Source organism: Toxotes jaculatrix, chromosome 7 (genome assembly GCF_017976425.1).
Source record: "Toxotes jaculatrix isolate fToxJac2 chromosome 7, fToxJac2.pri, whole genome shotgun sequence".
NCBI lineage: Eukaryota > Metazoa > Chordata > Actinopteri > Toxotidae > Toxotes > Toxotes jaculatrix.
The window spans coordinates 21,489,711-21,504,293 of record NC_054400.1 but is presented as its reverse complement, the minus strand read 5'-3'; the positions used below and the strand labels follow the sequence as shown (position 1 = coordinate 21,504,293).

Genomic DNA, 14,583 nt, shown 5'->3' with positions numbered 1-14,583 from the left:
GGATGAGTTGTGGAAAACCACACGCTGTCTCCGTGCTGCCTGTCTGGGTTGGGAACAATGTGCTGAGACCTGGACAGACAGTACGTTACAGGGACTCTCTGCCTGTGACAACAGAGTCGTTGTGCGGGAAGGCTGGTAACGCCTGGCACTGAGGCTACAGCCCTGCCACTGGACACTCAGCCACTCACTCACTGCACAGACGCCTGAGCTGAACTGACTCCATTTTATGGGCAACAGGGCCCTCTTCTGTCATAAGTCAGTACTGAGAGTCGCCAGGCAGATTTGTTTTCAAAATTGTGATCAAGTATCTGATGTTTGTGCATGAAATACTTGAGAACATTAGAACTAGTTATCTCAAACAAAAAATACTGGTTATGTTGATCTTTTTTTTGTGGTTGCTGCTCAGTGAAAACTATACATTTACCTGACTTACAGATGTTTATCTGATATACTTCATAAAACTTATTATAAATACACAATACAGTTTGATAATCTCTGGGATGCATTGTCAAAAAAAAAAAAGAAAGAGATTTTAAAAAAAAAGATGTTTTCTGTATATATACAGAATATATATATACTTTGAAAAGTTTTGAGAATAGCCCATGGTTTTCATTGTATCACAAATGTTTTCTGAGTCATGGCACAATACCGAGCAGCAAATACGCGTAATTGTGATTTAAGATATTTCATCTGATAGTGGTTCTAACTGGGTCAAACAACAGCTACACTCATAGCAACATTAACTTCAGTACTTTGACTGACACAAAATCCTGATGACATATACTTACATTAAAATGTTACAAATAACATCAGTCACGACATAACAAGACAAAAAAAGTATTACTAGTTATTAGTATAAGCAAAGACTAAAAGGCTAAAATTGATTCACTTTCTCTTTCAAAAGATTCTTTTTCAGTCATAGTTCATGACTGAAAATGTTCAACAGCAAATTGATCTGTTGACCAGACAAGATATTTAAAGCCATTTTTCAATTTTTTTGCTGTCATGAACAACCATACAATTAAAGACATCATTGAGAAAATAACTGGTAGATTAATTGATAATGAAGCTAATTGTTGTTGCAACCAAAGATGAGTGTATTTTGTGTTTTATTTTCTGACTTAACACTTGTGTGTTGTACACCTTTAGGTATTCGCATGGACTTCATCACAGGTGGTGGTTCTTCTTCTTCTCCCTCTGAAGTGAAGTGAGTGTACTGTTTGTACCTTTAAAAGAATCTCAGCACCGGTTGCTGTTTAGAAACTGCCGGAATACAAACACCTCCCACGCACACACACCCACTGACACATAAATACATACGCACACATCTTCCTCAGTTTCCTTGATGCTTCCTTGCCTGCTCTTGTGACTGCAGCAGCTTGACACCTGACAAGATGTCTACAGTACATGCAGAGTGCTGGCAGAGTATAATCTTCCATCAGCACTGATTGTGATCCCCCCCCCCACCCCCCCCATCTCCCCTCTCCCCGCTGCAGTTGTTTTAAGGTTTTCTGCGTGTGCAACAGTAAATAATTCATTGTCAGCTGCGCTGACCACAGGTCCTGGTGCGGAGAAAGCAGCCTTGCTCGTCACTCCTGCAGTGTGCACTCTGGCAGCAGCTCCTGACACAGACAGGGAGAGACTGCACAGATTCAGGGAAGCTGCAGAGCACCCACACCCACCGTGGATACACAGGACTACCCTCACTTTCCCCCTCCTCCCTCCCTTCCGTTCTCTCTTACCCTTCCTCTCTCTCTCTCTCTCTCTCTCTCTCTCTCTCTCTCTGTCTCTGTCAACTCTGCGCTCAGCATTATCAGAGCTGCTGGGGCTGTAGGCAGGCTGACCATCGCCTCTCAACAAAGCCACTTGCCACTGAGGAGAAACTTCAAGAAGCTCACTCACACAGCCTCCCTTTCCTCCTGCCCAAGGATGCTGGATCTCGGACCGAGATGGCTGAGGCTCGTCTGCTTGTCCCTTCTGTGTCTGTGCCTGTGCCTGCCGAGGGAATCGAGCGCCAGGAGAGCCCCTAAGATACCCCGCTGTCCTGCGACCTGCTCCTGCACCAAAGACAGTGCCTTCTGTGTGGATACCAAGGCGATCCCCAAGAGCTTCCCCCCTGGAATCATCTCTCTGTGAGTCAAACATTCATGCGTGCGCCTTTCCCTCACCAAAAGAAGCATCTTTTCATAACCTGTATGAAGTCTTAGCAGAATGCAGGCTGGTACAGATGGCTACATCACTGATGTCACCCTCCATTATGTAATGATGCATAAAATCCCTGGTTGTCTCACCTATAAGTGAATATAGGTGTGTTTTCTGTAGATGTTTTCTTGATGCAATGCTTTTTTGTTTTGTATTGGCAGAGAGATGTATACCAGCTGGCATTACATGATAATAAAAATAATGATGTCCCTCTGCTATATGCTGAACTTAGTTGGGGACGCACAGCAGTGAAATCCTGTCGAGCTCCAGGGAGGAATACTAACAATAGATTTCCCACATCGCTGCTGGAGACCTGCTTTTCCTCAGAGAGGTTTAATCTTGAAGAGAGTACAGAGATAAATTGAGTATGTATAATGAAATGGAAAGCTTAACACTTCATGGGTGGGGGTGGGGGGTTATGTCAAGATGCCCCCCCTTCATCTCATATTGACCCCCATCGCCTGTGAATTGAATTTTGAGTTCAAACAGTCAAGGGAATTCAAGAACACACACAGGCTGGTGGAGGTGTCCTCATTTTACAACAGAGAAGAAGTAAAGAAGTGAAGAAGGAAGTTACGTGTCCTAGTTTTGAAAAGATTTAGCCCTCCTCGATAATTTAAACTGCAAGGACAGATTTGGCCTCAGACAAGCAGAGCTTCGGATGGAACAAAAATGACGCGGTTAACGTTGGGAAGAAGACATTTGCCACCATGAAACACAAGACGTCACACTCCCCAGCTTTGTTACTGCCTGTGTAACATGACACCTCACATCAAGAGGACACGTGTATTGACAACTGATGTTGTATGTCTGAACAGGACCATGGTGAATGCAGCTTTTACTACAATCCCAGAGGGAGCTTTCTCACACCTTCACCTGCTGCAGTTCCTGTGAGTGCTCCAGCCCACCCAACACAGCATAACTACCACTGTAAAACACTCTCACAAGCACTTATCTTGTCCCTATTTGAAAATACAGGTGCGTTTGTATGTTTTCACATGGCTGATATCGCAGCACGGTCAGACATCTTTTGTTTTACAGTGACAATAAAAGGACTTGAGCTACTAGAAATGAATGGTTATTGAAAACAGTGGTGACAGAGCAGTAATAAGTGTAGAGTGGCTCTGTATCAGTGTCATTGCCAATGACTGACTCCCTTCAGCTGTACTCTGCAAGACAAAGGGCTGTTTATCTCCTGAGATGCAATCATGAGAATGTGTTCATGTGTAGGTCTGTGTAGGTCTGTGTAGGTCCGTGTGTGTTTGTGTTAATTCAAAATGTATTTATCTTATTGTTCAGAACGTTAGCCTTTCAGTTATCTTTACACCCTATAGATATTTTATGTGACTGAGAATACAAATAGTTTTATTATTTGCCCAAATACAAATGAAAATCACTTTTTTAGACACTTGAAATGGCAATCAGTTGCCTAGATGTTTCCCTGTAGCTTTAGTTGGTCACATACAGCATCATCAATACACTGTGATCACTTTTGCCTCCTTTCTACAGGTTGTTGAACTCCAACACATTCACCATGGTCGCTGATGATGCCTTTGCTGGTCTGTCTCACCTGCAGTACTTGTGAGTGTTTCACTTTATGCTTCTAAATGCAAAACACTATGACTTTCACTGAATTTAGTCTTCAGGACAACTACTTGCTGTGTTGTAGTTTTCCTTTTTTTGAAAATATTAAAACAAAATGTACTATTGTGTATGTACTGACAAAAAAAACTTGAGTCTAAAAAAGAAATAAAACATTCTTCCTCTCACAAAATGAAAGTTACAGTCATTAGTAATAAAATTCACCCTGGCTGAGGTCAGCACACAGATGGGTTTTGCTGTTATGGCCTAGCTCAGTCCGGTCTGACCAGTTGCTAATGTTGGAAAACTTTAAATAGATACTGATGTGTGTGAAATCACTAAGTCAGTCTGCTGAATGTGACTCTGCTTGTGCTACTCATACATTATGTTTTAGCAATTACCATCATACTGTAATTGTGCCTCAGTAAGTTAGACATTTATTAAAGCAAAGTTATTCTTGTATTCTTTTGTTTTCTTACATGCATTATTACCTGTGAATGATTAATTAGTGTGAGCCCAGGAGGGTTTATTTCTCCATAAAGTGAAAAAAAAAAATTAATCTGACTCAAGGCTGCACTGTAGGATTCAGTCTCTGCAGTATGGGAAAGAATGCCAAAAGTATAACTGAAAATAAATCCTCCCACAACAGCAAGCGCACTGCATCTGAAGCGAGATAAAGATGCATATGCTGTTCTTTGAATTAATGGGCTTTAGAAAGTAGTTAGCTGATGGCTTGGAGTGTGCAGCTCTCTGTGATGGCCGTGCCTCAGGCTGCTCACTGTGTGTGTGGCTCTGGCTGCAGCCCAGCCATCAGGCCTCCCTGCATCACGGCCATCACCGCCCCTACCCGCTGTGAATGCTAATAAAGTCATATTTTCATATCCAGCCACCTCCAGAAAGTCTGCACATGCTGTATGTCCTCGACTATCAATAGACAATACAAAGACAGGGCAGGATCAAATGGTGCTGACACACAGACCTTTGTAATACTGCGCTGCACTCAGTGTCGCAATGTTATCACATTAATCAAAGGCAAGAAATGAGCTTTTACCGTTAAGAGTCATTTAATTTCTTACTGTTTTAGAGTTAATGCGCTGACTGTATTTGTGAATAATATCTTTCAAATGAAACATGGTAAAATATTTATGTCTTGTCACATATTCATTTGATGCCAACTCAGACCTGTTACCCTAAGATAGACAGGCGGTTACCTTTTCATTATAAATCCACCAGAGGTCTGCTGTTACTGAAATAACGACTGCTTACAGTCACACTCCTGCTGCACCCTCCACAAGCAGCACAAGCTGTTCTCCAAACAAGAATCACATTATATAATACTGGTTGAATTTCAGAGTTTGTCATCGCTGTGTGACATGAAAACGCTTTCTTCTCTTCTCAGGTTCATTGAGAATAATGACATCCAGGCTCTCTCAAAGTACACCTTCAGAGGACTCAAATCCCTGACACATCTGTGAGTATTTTGTTGAGCTAAGAAGATGGAGGCACAGTTTCTTTAACAAGTACAGGCTATACAAATCAGACATGGTGATAACTATTTTATTCCTTTTTCAGATCCCTCTCAAACAACAACCTGCAGCAGCTGCCCAGAGATCTCTTCAAACATCTAGACATCCTGACCGATTTGTAAGTGTGCCCACACTGAAATCAAAACAGTGGCTTGACATCCCTAGCGCTTTGACCCAACAATCTGTCACTAGAAAACCCTGGTTTGCTGAGGTTCCCTAAGGGTTTAGTGGGCTACCACACTTGACTGCAAAACTGTCTGGCTCGACTGTATGGTTTGTTTCTAATTCAAACTAAGCTGATGTGCAGATGCATGTTTTTTTATTCCTGTTAGGTTTGGAAGATTTGAGCATTTGAGATTTATTTGCTCTTTTCTCTATCTGTGACTCAGAGACCTGCGGGGGAACTCTTTCCGCTGTGACTGTAAAATCAAGTGGCTGGTAGACTGGATGGAGAAGACCAACACCTCTGTTCCTACCATCTACTGTGCCAGCCCCTTTGAATTCCAGGGACGCAGAATAAATGATCTCGTACCGCGAGACTTCAGCTGCATCAGCGCAGGTTTTACTTTACCTCTTCCGAACATTTTGCAAAAGGAGATGTCACAGCATTACTTCTGGGTTTCTAAGTTTTGTCACTCTGGTTTTTCATCCTATAGATTTTGCTGTTTATGAAACCTTCCCTTTCCACTCTGTGTCAGTGGAGTCCTATGAGTTCAGTGGGGATCAGTTTGTGGCCTTTGCTCAGCCTGATTCAGGGTTCTGCGCCGTGTATGTATGGGATCATGTGGAGATGGTCTTCAGGAGGTTTCACAACATTACTTGTAAGTTGCTGTACACTGTACAACATGATGTTAAAAAAATGAATGCTAATTTTTTTTTTTGCCTTCTATGTGCCTGTCTTGCAGCTCGCTCTGCTGTGTACTGCAAACCAGTGGTGATAAACAACACACTTTACATGGTCGTGGCTCAACTTTTTGGTGGATCTCATATCTACAAGTGAGACTTAATCTTGCATACAGCTAGCTAGTGTCTTGTTGTCAACATGGTCTTAAAGGAATAGTTCAGCATTTTGGGAAATACAGTTATTCACTCTCTTGCTGAGAGCGAGGTAAGAATATTGGTACTACTCTCACATTCGTACAATACATATGTAGCTGAAGCTGGAAATATGGGGAAATTAGACTCACCTAACAAAATCATCCTACCAGCGCCTCTAAAATTAAAGTTGCTCCCTTTTTTTCACTTTATGCTAAGCAAAGCTAACTGACTTCTGGTTCTAGCTTCATTTACTGTAACAGACATGAGAGTGGTATCAGTGTTTTCATCTAACTTTCAGCAAGCAAGCAAATAAACATAATTACCAAAATGTCAAACTATTTCTTTAACTGTGTAAAGCTTTTGGAATACAATGACAAGCTTTATGTTATCACAGGTGGGAAGAGGGCCCGCAGCGCTTTGTAAAGATCCAAGACATAGACACCACTCGAGTGAGGAAGCCCAACTTTGTGGAGACCTTCCAGCTGGATGGAGAGTGGTACTTCGTAGTAGCAGACAGCTCCAAGGCAGGCTCCACCAGCATTTATCGCTGGAACAGCAATGGTTTTTACTCCCACCAATCCCTCCATCCCTGGCATCGAGACACCCATGTGGAGTTCCTTGATGTTGGGGGAAAGCCTCTCCTTATCCTCTCCAGCGCTTCTCAACCCCCAGTAGTTTACCAGTGGAGCCGAAGCCAGAGGCAGTTTACTTTCTACTCCCAAATCACAGAGCTGGCCGACGTGCAGATGGTTAAGCACTTTTGGGTGAGGAAAGTTCTTTACCTTTGCCTCACACGCTTCATTGGTGACTCCAAGATCCTCCGCTGGGAAGGGCAGCGTTTCATAGAGATCCAGACTCTTCCATCTCGGGGCTCAATGGCAGTGTATCCTTTCACAGTGGGCCTCCGCCAGTACCTCATTCTTGGAAGTGATTTCTCCTTCTCCAGAGTATACCTATGGGATGACCTCACTCAGCGCTTTCAGCCCTTCCAGGAGCTCAACATGAGAGCCCCGCGGGCATTCAGCTTGGTGTCCGTCGACAACAAGGATATTCTGCTGGCTGCCAGCTTCAAAGGCAACACCCTGGCCTACCAGCACCTGGTGGTGGATCTCAGTGCCAAGTAGACATGTTACAGTCAGAGAGAAAGGAGGTGTGTCTGAGCATATAGCAACCTGTGCCAAATAAATGAAAGACTGCAAAATGTTTAAGCCATGTAACTAAAGGTCTGCTGTTTCACCTGATGTTTCAAGCGAGGCAACTAATTAAACTATTAATCTCTTTTTATGCACTATCCCTTAACATCTGAATGAAATGAGGTGATCATATACAGCATCAGTAACATGCTAACATAAGTGCCATGTCACTGTCGAATCACTGCTTCTGTTCTGCCCACCACATGTCAAGGCCAATTATTTTTTGAAAGTGTATGTTGTACTTTACTAATGTGAAAATGATGTGCATGTGCATATTATATTCTGAATTATTCATTGGATGAGACTAGAAAATATAACTGGCTGTAAAACTATGAAGGTTTTGTAAATTACATGGTGTAGTTTATCTGTGTTGCATTTTGCATGACACTGTACAAACGATATAACTATGTGAAACAAGCAATACTTACCATTGCAATACTTTAAATCTATTATGTTCGTCTTTATATACGAGATATCCTTGAATCTGTTTTGGATTTAATGTTTGTTCTGCAATAATAACATGTGACCAGACCCAGCCTGAGGAAACTAAATGTAGGGCCCTAAAATTAATTGAAAATGTGAACATACTTAAGTATTGCTCTGCTTATTTTCTTCTTAAGCTATATTTTAAAAGACATATTCCTTGATTTTGTTATAGTGTCTAAATCCTAATATGTCCTTTCAGTTCTTGACAGTGACATATTTTTGGGAATGTTGGAAATGAGAGAACATTTAGGGGAGCTCTAACAAGATCAGAGAATGTATATGAAAATTATAAAAAGTTCTAATATCCTTTTTTTGATGTACAGTCACAAACTGTATTAAATTGTTGCTGTGTACACTTGCACATAGAAGGCTGAGTGGGAAGGGGATTTAATTAAATCCTGTTTATGGCCCTTAAAAAATCCTGTGTCCTACGTCTTATGTGGTTACTAATGCTTTCCAAAAAACACAATAACCTTTAACACCTGCAGCCACTAATTGTTTCTCTTGTGTTGCAGTACAAAGTAGTCCTAAAGAATTGGGACCAAGTCAGTCTATATTTACTGTTAAATGAAATATGCTCTTTGAGTTGTAAACTATACAGAAAACGAAAAAAAGATAATGAGGAATGACTGAAAAAGGGCAGAAAACAAATTACAAATACTGGGGAAATGAGCGAATCCCGCACATGCGCATGTAGGGCGCAAACACAATGTTCTTGAGCAGAGTTCTAGGTGCGCTCGCTTTGTTCTTCGTTGTGTCTGCGTGGGTGGAATTTACGTCTTTGCACTTTGGTACGGATGGCACCGCTTCCCCGCAGGGTTCAGGATTATAAAACGCGAACGGCCGTGTGTTATGGTTGAACACGTTAGCTCGTGTTAGCTAGATTTTAATGTATCATGGAGAAGTGAGGGTGTTTGCTCTGACAGCTGGCAGTGGCATGGGAGCTACTGCTCTGAATCGTGCCTCCACAGACGGTATCTGAGCTTACATGTTATTTAAGTTGTGATATTTGTTTCTGGTAAGAGTGAGGGCTGGTACTGGATGTTGCTAGCTAACATAACGTTAACCTGGTTCTACACTAGCTACCGTTGGTCGATAGACCCGCCAGTATAACTAAGTCGATACACGGGTTTAGCTCAAGTTTAGCTTCGGTTATTATAGATGTCTAACTCCACCGAAATGACACTGCCTCCTGACTGGGACGATGACGAGCGGATGAACTTCATGTTCTCCGACTTCAAGGAGAACCGAGATGTCAACACGACGGACTGGGACAGTAAGATGGACTTCTGGACGGGTCTGATCATAAAGAGCTGCAGGGACCGCGGCACCGTGTGTGTCAATTTACAGGAGCTGAACAAGACTTTCAGGAGGAAAGAGAAATCACCGCTGGGCTTGGCGACTGTCCTCCAGTCCATGGCCAGGTATGTGTCGTTGTGTCAGCTCTGTGACTGCTCCTCTCTGTCGGGGTCGGTCTGATTACATTGCCTGTATTTTAACTGCGGTCAGATGTGGAAAGATCCAGAGGGAGTCAGAGTTTGCTGCCAATGTGGACTGTGGCTGGCTGTCGTGGGGTGTCGGCCTGCTCCTGGTGAAGCCTCTGAAGTGGACCTTCTCCACTCTGCTGGGAAGCAACCGGGTCCCTTTGGAGGAGTCCTTTGTTGTCATTGAACTAGCAAAGGTTTGTCAAACTCACTGTCTCATAGGAGTGTGATTACAGATAATATTATCATGATACTTGAGCCACCATGATTTTTGCATTCATACTTTAGCTTTTAGTAATTTCAGCAGCGTTACATTTATCTCAGTTTTCCATATTATTATATATATTATATTTTTTTCTTTCAGATTTCTATTACATCAGCATATTGTGATACTAACTACTAAACCAAATTAAATTTATGTTTATCTGAACAAAACCTGGAACATTATGCAAACTGTGCAAACCACAGATATACTGGACACAGTTAAACTTGCAACCATGCCGAATGGTTTCACTTTCACTGTCTCTGGTATTTTCACGAGACCATTAAGGTTATGAAGGCAGCTGCTATATTCTCTCATGTTTTCCAGGAGAAAGCAGCCGAATTACTCAGGGTCTACAGGAGCAGTGAATTTTCAAGCCGCTCCATCCTGTCATTTCAAGAGCTCTGTGCTCTCTCCTCTGACGTCTGTGCTGATGAGAGCACCCTGTGCATGGCTCTCCTGCAGCTTCAGAGGGATAAACAAGTGACGGTTTCATTGCACGAAGGCGAGAAGGTAAAGTGTAACCTACCAGTCCTCAGACTGTTTTTGTTCACAGTCTTTAGAGGGATCATATGTAAGAAATTGTCATGTCTTTCTGTGTTTTCTCTACAGATTGTTAAGTTTTGTCAGCCTGGGCAGGACCGCGTGTCTCCAGTCAGTGACGTGGATATAGGCATCTACCAGCTGCAGCGCAGCGAGAAGCTTCTGGGAGAGCGAGTGGAGAAACTGGGCCTGGAGGCTGACAAGTACAACAGTTTAAATATGAACTTCAAGTAGAATGTTTAGTATTGATTGATGATGGATTCTTAGGTATTTGTAACCAGGGCAGTCAGTTTTAGCAAAGGTGTGATGCTTGTAAAATACAATCATGTGTGTATTCCTCTTATCATAGCATATTACTAATTAGAGAACAACATTTAGAGTATATAATATAGTCAGAGTTAAGCTGCTCCTGTCCTGAAATAACCCATGCTTTGTGTGCAACTTGATTCCTGAGCCATCCTTTTCCAGGCATTGGAGTATTAGTGAGGCCAGATGGATTGCACTGCATTTAGACAGAAGACAGTAAGACTCTGCGATAATTGTAAGAAGTGCTTTGCATTATCTTTGTGCAGGTGCAGAGAGGAGGCCAGGCTTCTGCTGAGGGAAGGGAAGAAATCACAGGTTATACTAATGTTTAACTGTAAAAACCCATTTTATACCAATTATCCCACGGCAGTCAGTTCATCTGGTTACATTCACTGTCTGTTCCACAGGCAATGAGGTGTTTGAGAGGCCGCAAGAGGGTAGAAAAGAGAGCAGACAACTTGTTTACCAAACTGGAGTCCATCAGAGGAATCCTGGACAGAATAGCCCAGTCGCAGACTGATAAGATGGTAATAAACTTACTTTTGTCAACACTCTTTCTGGGAAGGTTGTGTGTAACCGAGTTTGTTGCCGAAACTTAAAGTGTGTGCTGAACACGTCTGTAGGTTATGCAAGCGTATCAGGCTGGAGTGTCTGCCCTCAGACTCTCTCTGAAGGATGTGACTGTGGAACGCGCAGAGAGCCTCGTGGATCAAATCCAGGAGGTAGCTGTTTGTTTTAAGACAGTGACATATATTTTATGAATTCAATCAAATCTTCCACATAAGCTTCTCAATGCATCCTTTCTGTCATTTCACCAGTTATGTGACACCCAAGATGAGGTGAATCAGACTATATCCACTGGTGTGACCAGTGCAGGTATGACATTATGTTACTGTTGTATATTTTAATACAGTGTTTTGTATATATGAATATCAGTGACAGCTAAGATTGTCTCCTTTTTCTTTTTTTTTTTTTGTAGATGAAGACATAGACGAGTTGGAGGAAGAACTGAAATCTTTGTTGGATGAGTCAAAGCCAGATTTCATCTCAGGTTTACCTGAAGTTCCAACAAACAGTCTGCGACCCTCCGGGGAGCCGGGTCTCCCAGGTAACGACCTGCTCAGTTCTCTCCCTGCCGTACCTCGCAGCCACTTGAACATTACCACGGAGCAGCTGGAGGAAGAACTGAATCAGTTAAGCCTTACAGATTCAGGTATGTGCTTTCAGATTTTCTTTTCTTCTCTATTGGACTGTCATGTAAATCTTTTGAAGTAACACATGGCCACTTCTCTGTCCAGGCTTTCAACAGATAAAAATGTCCTCACCTGCCAAGAGATTAGAGCCTGCACAGTGATGGCATCAGCTAAACGTGGCAAGTTTCTGCATTAACATATCAACAAAAACTGTATCTCCTACAATTTTTCTGTGAACTGGAGTTCATAGAAGTAAAAAAAAAAAGCTATTAAACAGTAAATTAGCAATTGCTAATTCATAATTGAAGACATTGTAAATTAAATATCAGGAAAAAAACAAGAAATATAAATGAAAATGAGACTACCTTTATTGTGGAGGCATGCAAGAAAGGATTTTAAAAAAATATTTTTCTTTCAGAAGTAAACTTTCATAAATTTTTAACTTGAAAGCTTTCAGATCTGCTCTATCACCAGTATCTGAAGGCTCTCAAGGCGAACGTAAAGATTTTAACAGTCTCAAATATTTTTTGGTGTGCAGCCACTACCAGGAATGCATTTAATATTGTGGTATGGAGAATAAGAGAACAACAGTATTGTGGTTTATTGTGTGTTTATTGATGTGTATAAACGTCCCCCATTGGCAGTCCTGTAAAGTGTTTTTAAGTGGCCTTCTGATCTGTAAATATTAACATAAACAGAGTATTATGCCAAATGATTTATGACAACCATAAGAATATTTAGCCTCACTGCAACATATCTGTGAAAACGGAGAAGCCTACCTTAAGTGAGTTTAACCAAATATGTTTCTCAAAATAAAATTTATTTTAATCACTTGTCGGTCGTACTGTGTTTGAAGCAGATGAGGAGCTGAAGAGAAATCACACTCTTTCCTCATTCTTTACAGTACATGTGTGTCAATGCCACCACACCTCCAAATGTTTGTGGTAAAATCAGGGACTTGTGGACCACAGGCAGTAAGTTCGTTTATGCTAATGAAAACAATAATAAACATGGCTGCAGTCTTAACAGACAACCTGCAACATGTAAAAGTGATCTTCTGTCATGGTATTTGGAGTTTCCTGGTGTCATGATACAGAAAATCTGCAAAAATGAAGCTTTTAGAGAGGAATGTTTGTAATACATGGATTCAGATCATTTCCAGAGGATTAAACATACTGCTGACATACTTTATAATATCCAGTGCTTGATAAATGTAATATGTGCTAATGTGTGAAGTAAACTGTTTAAAATTATTTTTTTTTTAATGTATAAAAAAAACAGCTTTTTTCTCAAAATAACTCAAAAGTGCAAGTGCATGTATGTACAGCACACTGGCCACCAGGTGTCACTATCAGTCACATATTTTAAAACAGAATTAACTAATAAATCTACCATAGCTTTACTTTATAGCATAGTTTTAAATCCAACCTCTCTGCTTTTAAGATCTCATTTCTTATGCTAAGCCTTTATAGACTGGATCCACGTGTAGTAAAGCCAAAGGACAAAGGTCTGCTTGTGTCAGTGTTTGTACACAATATGTTTGATTGATCAAAATTAATACACAATCTGAGTAGCTCAGTTTAAAGAAAAGTATCACACATAAATACTCTACACTTGCCCTGCATCCACAGAGCAACTGGAGGTCAGGAGAGTGACTTTTAAAAATAAATAATCTGTTATTGGGCGTATTATAAGAAATATTAGAACAGAGAGCTGAAACATACAGGCCAGGTTCATGATAAGGATAATAATTATGTTGGATTAGTCTATTATACTGAATACATTACTGAATATTGTCAGTGAGCTGTGCTTTGGAATAATGAAGGTAAGAAATTTAGATTTATTTATTCCTGCCAAGAGAGAGATTATATCAAGATCCTGATGTCAAGATTTACAAAGTGTTAGTGTCGAATGCCCTTTTACTTAGCCAGTTTAGTGCTTCTGTAGTAATTCTGATGTATTTACATGAAGACTGTGTTTTAGTTTAGAGTCTCACAGTTGTTTATATAATGAGATGATCAGTCCTGGTTCAGGAGAAGCCTTTGTGTGTGAGAGACATGATTCTTATTTTTTCACAGCTTTTTTAAGAAACCGAAATTCTCCAAGCAGTTTATTATCAGTGTGTGTTTCAGCAGTTTGTTGTCAGTGCAGTGAAAGAAATCCACAGAATAATGTATCACTCTAAAATGAGGCAGTGTTGTAGTGTTTGAATGGACACTGGTAGTATGTCCTACTTTCCATTCACTTCCATCACTCAGCTTCTACTGTAATACTGTGACACCAAGTGGCCAACTGGTTGAACCACACACGCATTTGTATGATGCTTTCCCAGAGAGATTCACACTCCTTTTCAGTGGCTGTGGACTCTTCAGAGTTAGTTGGACATTAAGTTGTTGTTGCTGAGGGATGCCTTAATCTTATTAATATGATACTGAGTGGTTGTTGGTGCATAATGGTCTCTGTTCCCTTTCTTGGAGACAGAAACCCTTCATCTCCACCTCATCCAGTGGAGCAGCTCGGTGGTCTGCAGGATTTGGCTTTCACATATAGTGTCATTATTGTTCTTATCACTCCATGGTATCAGTAACTAATTGCAGCATTTTTACAGAGAAAGAGGAGGCACTGAATGATTTGACTGGCATGAAAATCACATTCTAAGGCCTTGTGGGTGGTGGTGAACCACCATCAAAACATTAAACGAAGGAATATCTTCTGGAAGAATGGTGTTTATCTCCTCAGCAGACTTCCAGAGACTGATAAAAGCTATGT

General features: G+C 41.2%; 2 protein-coding genes across 2 annotated transcripts; both read left to right on the top strand.

Moving 5' to 3' along the window:
• The first annotated feature begins 1,914 nt into the window (after positions 1 to 1,914).
• lgi3 (leucine-rich repeat LGI family, member 3) lies at positions 1,915 to 8,095 on the top strand. The gene is made up of 9 exons (XM_041042440.1): positions 1,915 to 2,132; positions 3,021 to 3,092; positions 3,712 to 3,783; positions 5,183 to 5,254; positions 5,356 to 5,427; positions 5,699 to 5,868; positions 5,966 to 6,130; positions 6,215 to 6,305; positions 6,742 to 8,095. The coding sequence occupies exons 1-9, from the start codon at positions 1,930 to 1,932 to the stop codon at positions 7,469 to 7,471; spliced, it is 1,647 nt and encodes a 548-aa protein (XP_040898374.1). The 5' UTR covers positions 1,915 to 1,929; the 3' UTR covers positions 7,472 to 8,095.
• Positions 8,096 to 8,848: 753 nt separating this feature from the next.
• chmp7 (charged multivesicular body protein 7) lies at positions 8,849 to 12,647 on the top strand. Its single transcript, XM_041043271.1, has 10 exons — positions 8,849 to 9,450; positions 9,536 to 9,707; positions 10,100 to 10,285; positions 10,385 to 10,518; positions 10,888 to 10,936; positions 11,029 to 11,148; positions 11,245 to 11,343; positions 11,440 to 11,497; positions 11,601 to 11,834; positions 11,920 to 12,647. The coding sequence occupies exons 1-10, from the start codon at positions 9,188 to 9,190 to the stop codon at positions 11,973 to 11,975; spliced, it is 1,371 nt and encodes a 456-aa protein (XP_040899205.1). The 5' UTR covers positions 8,849 to 9,187; the 3' UTR covers positions 11,976 to 12,647.
• The last annotated feature ends 1,936 nt before the right edge of the window (positions 12,648 to 14,583 follow it).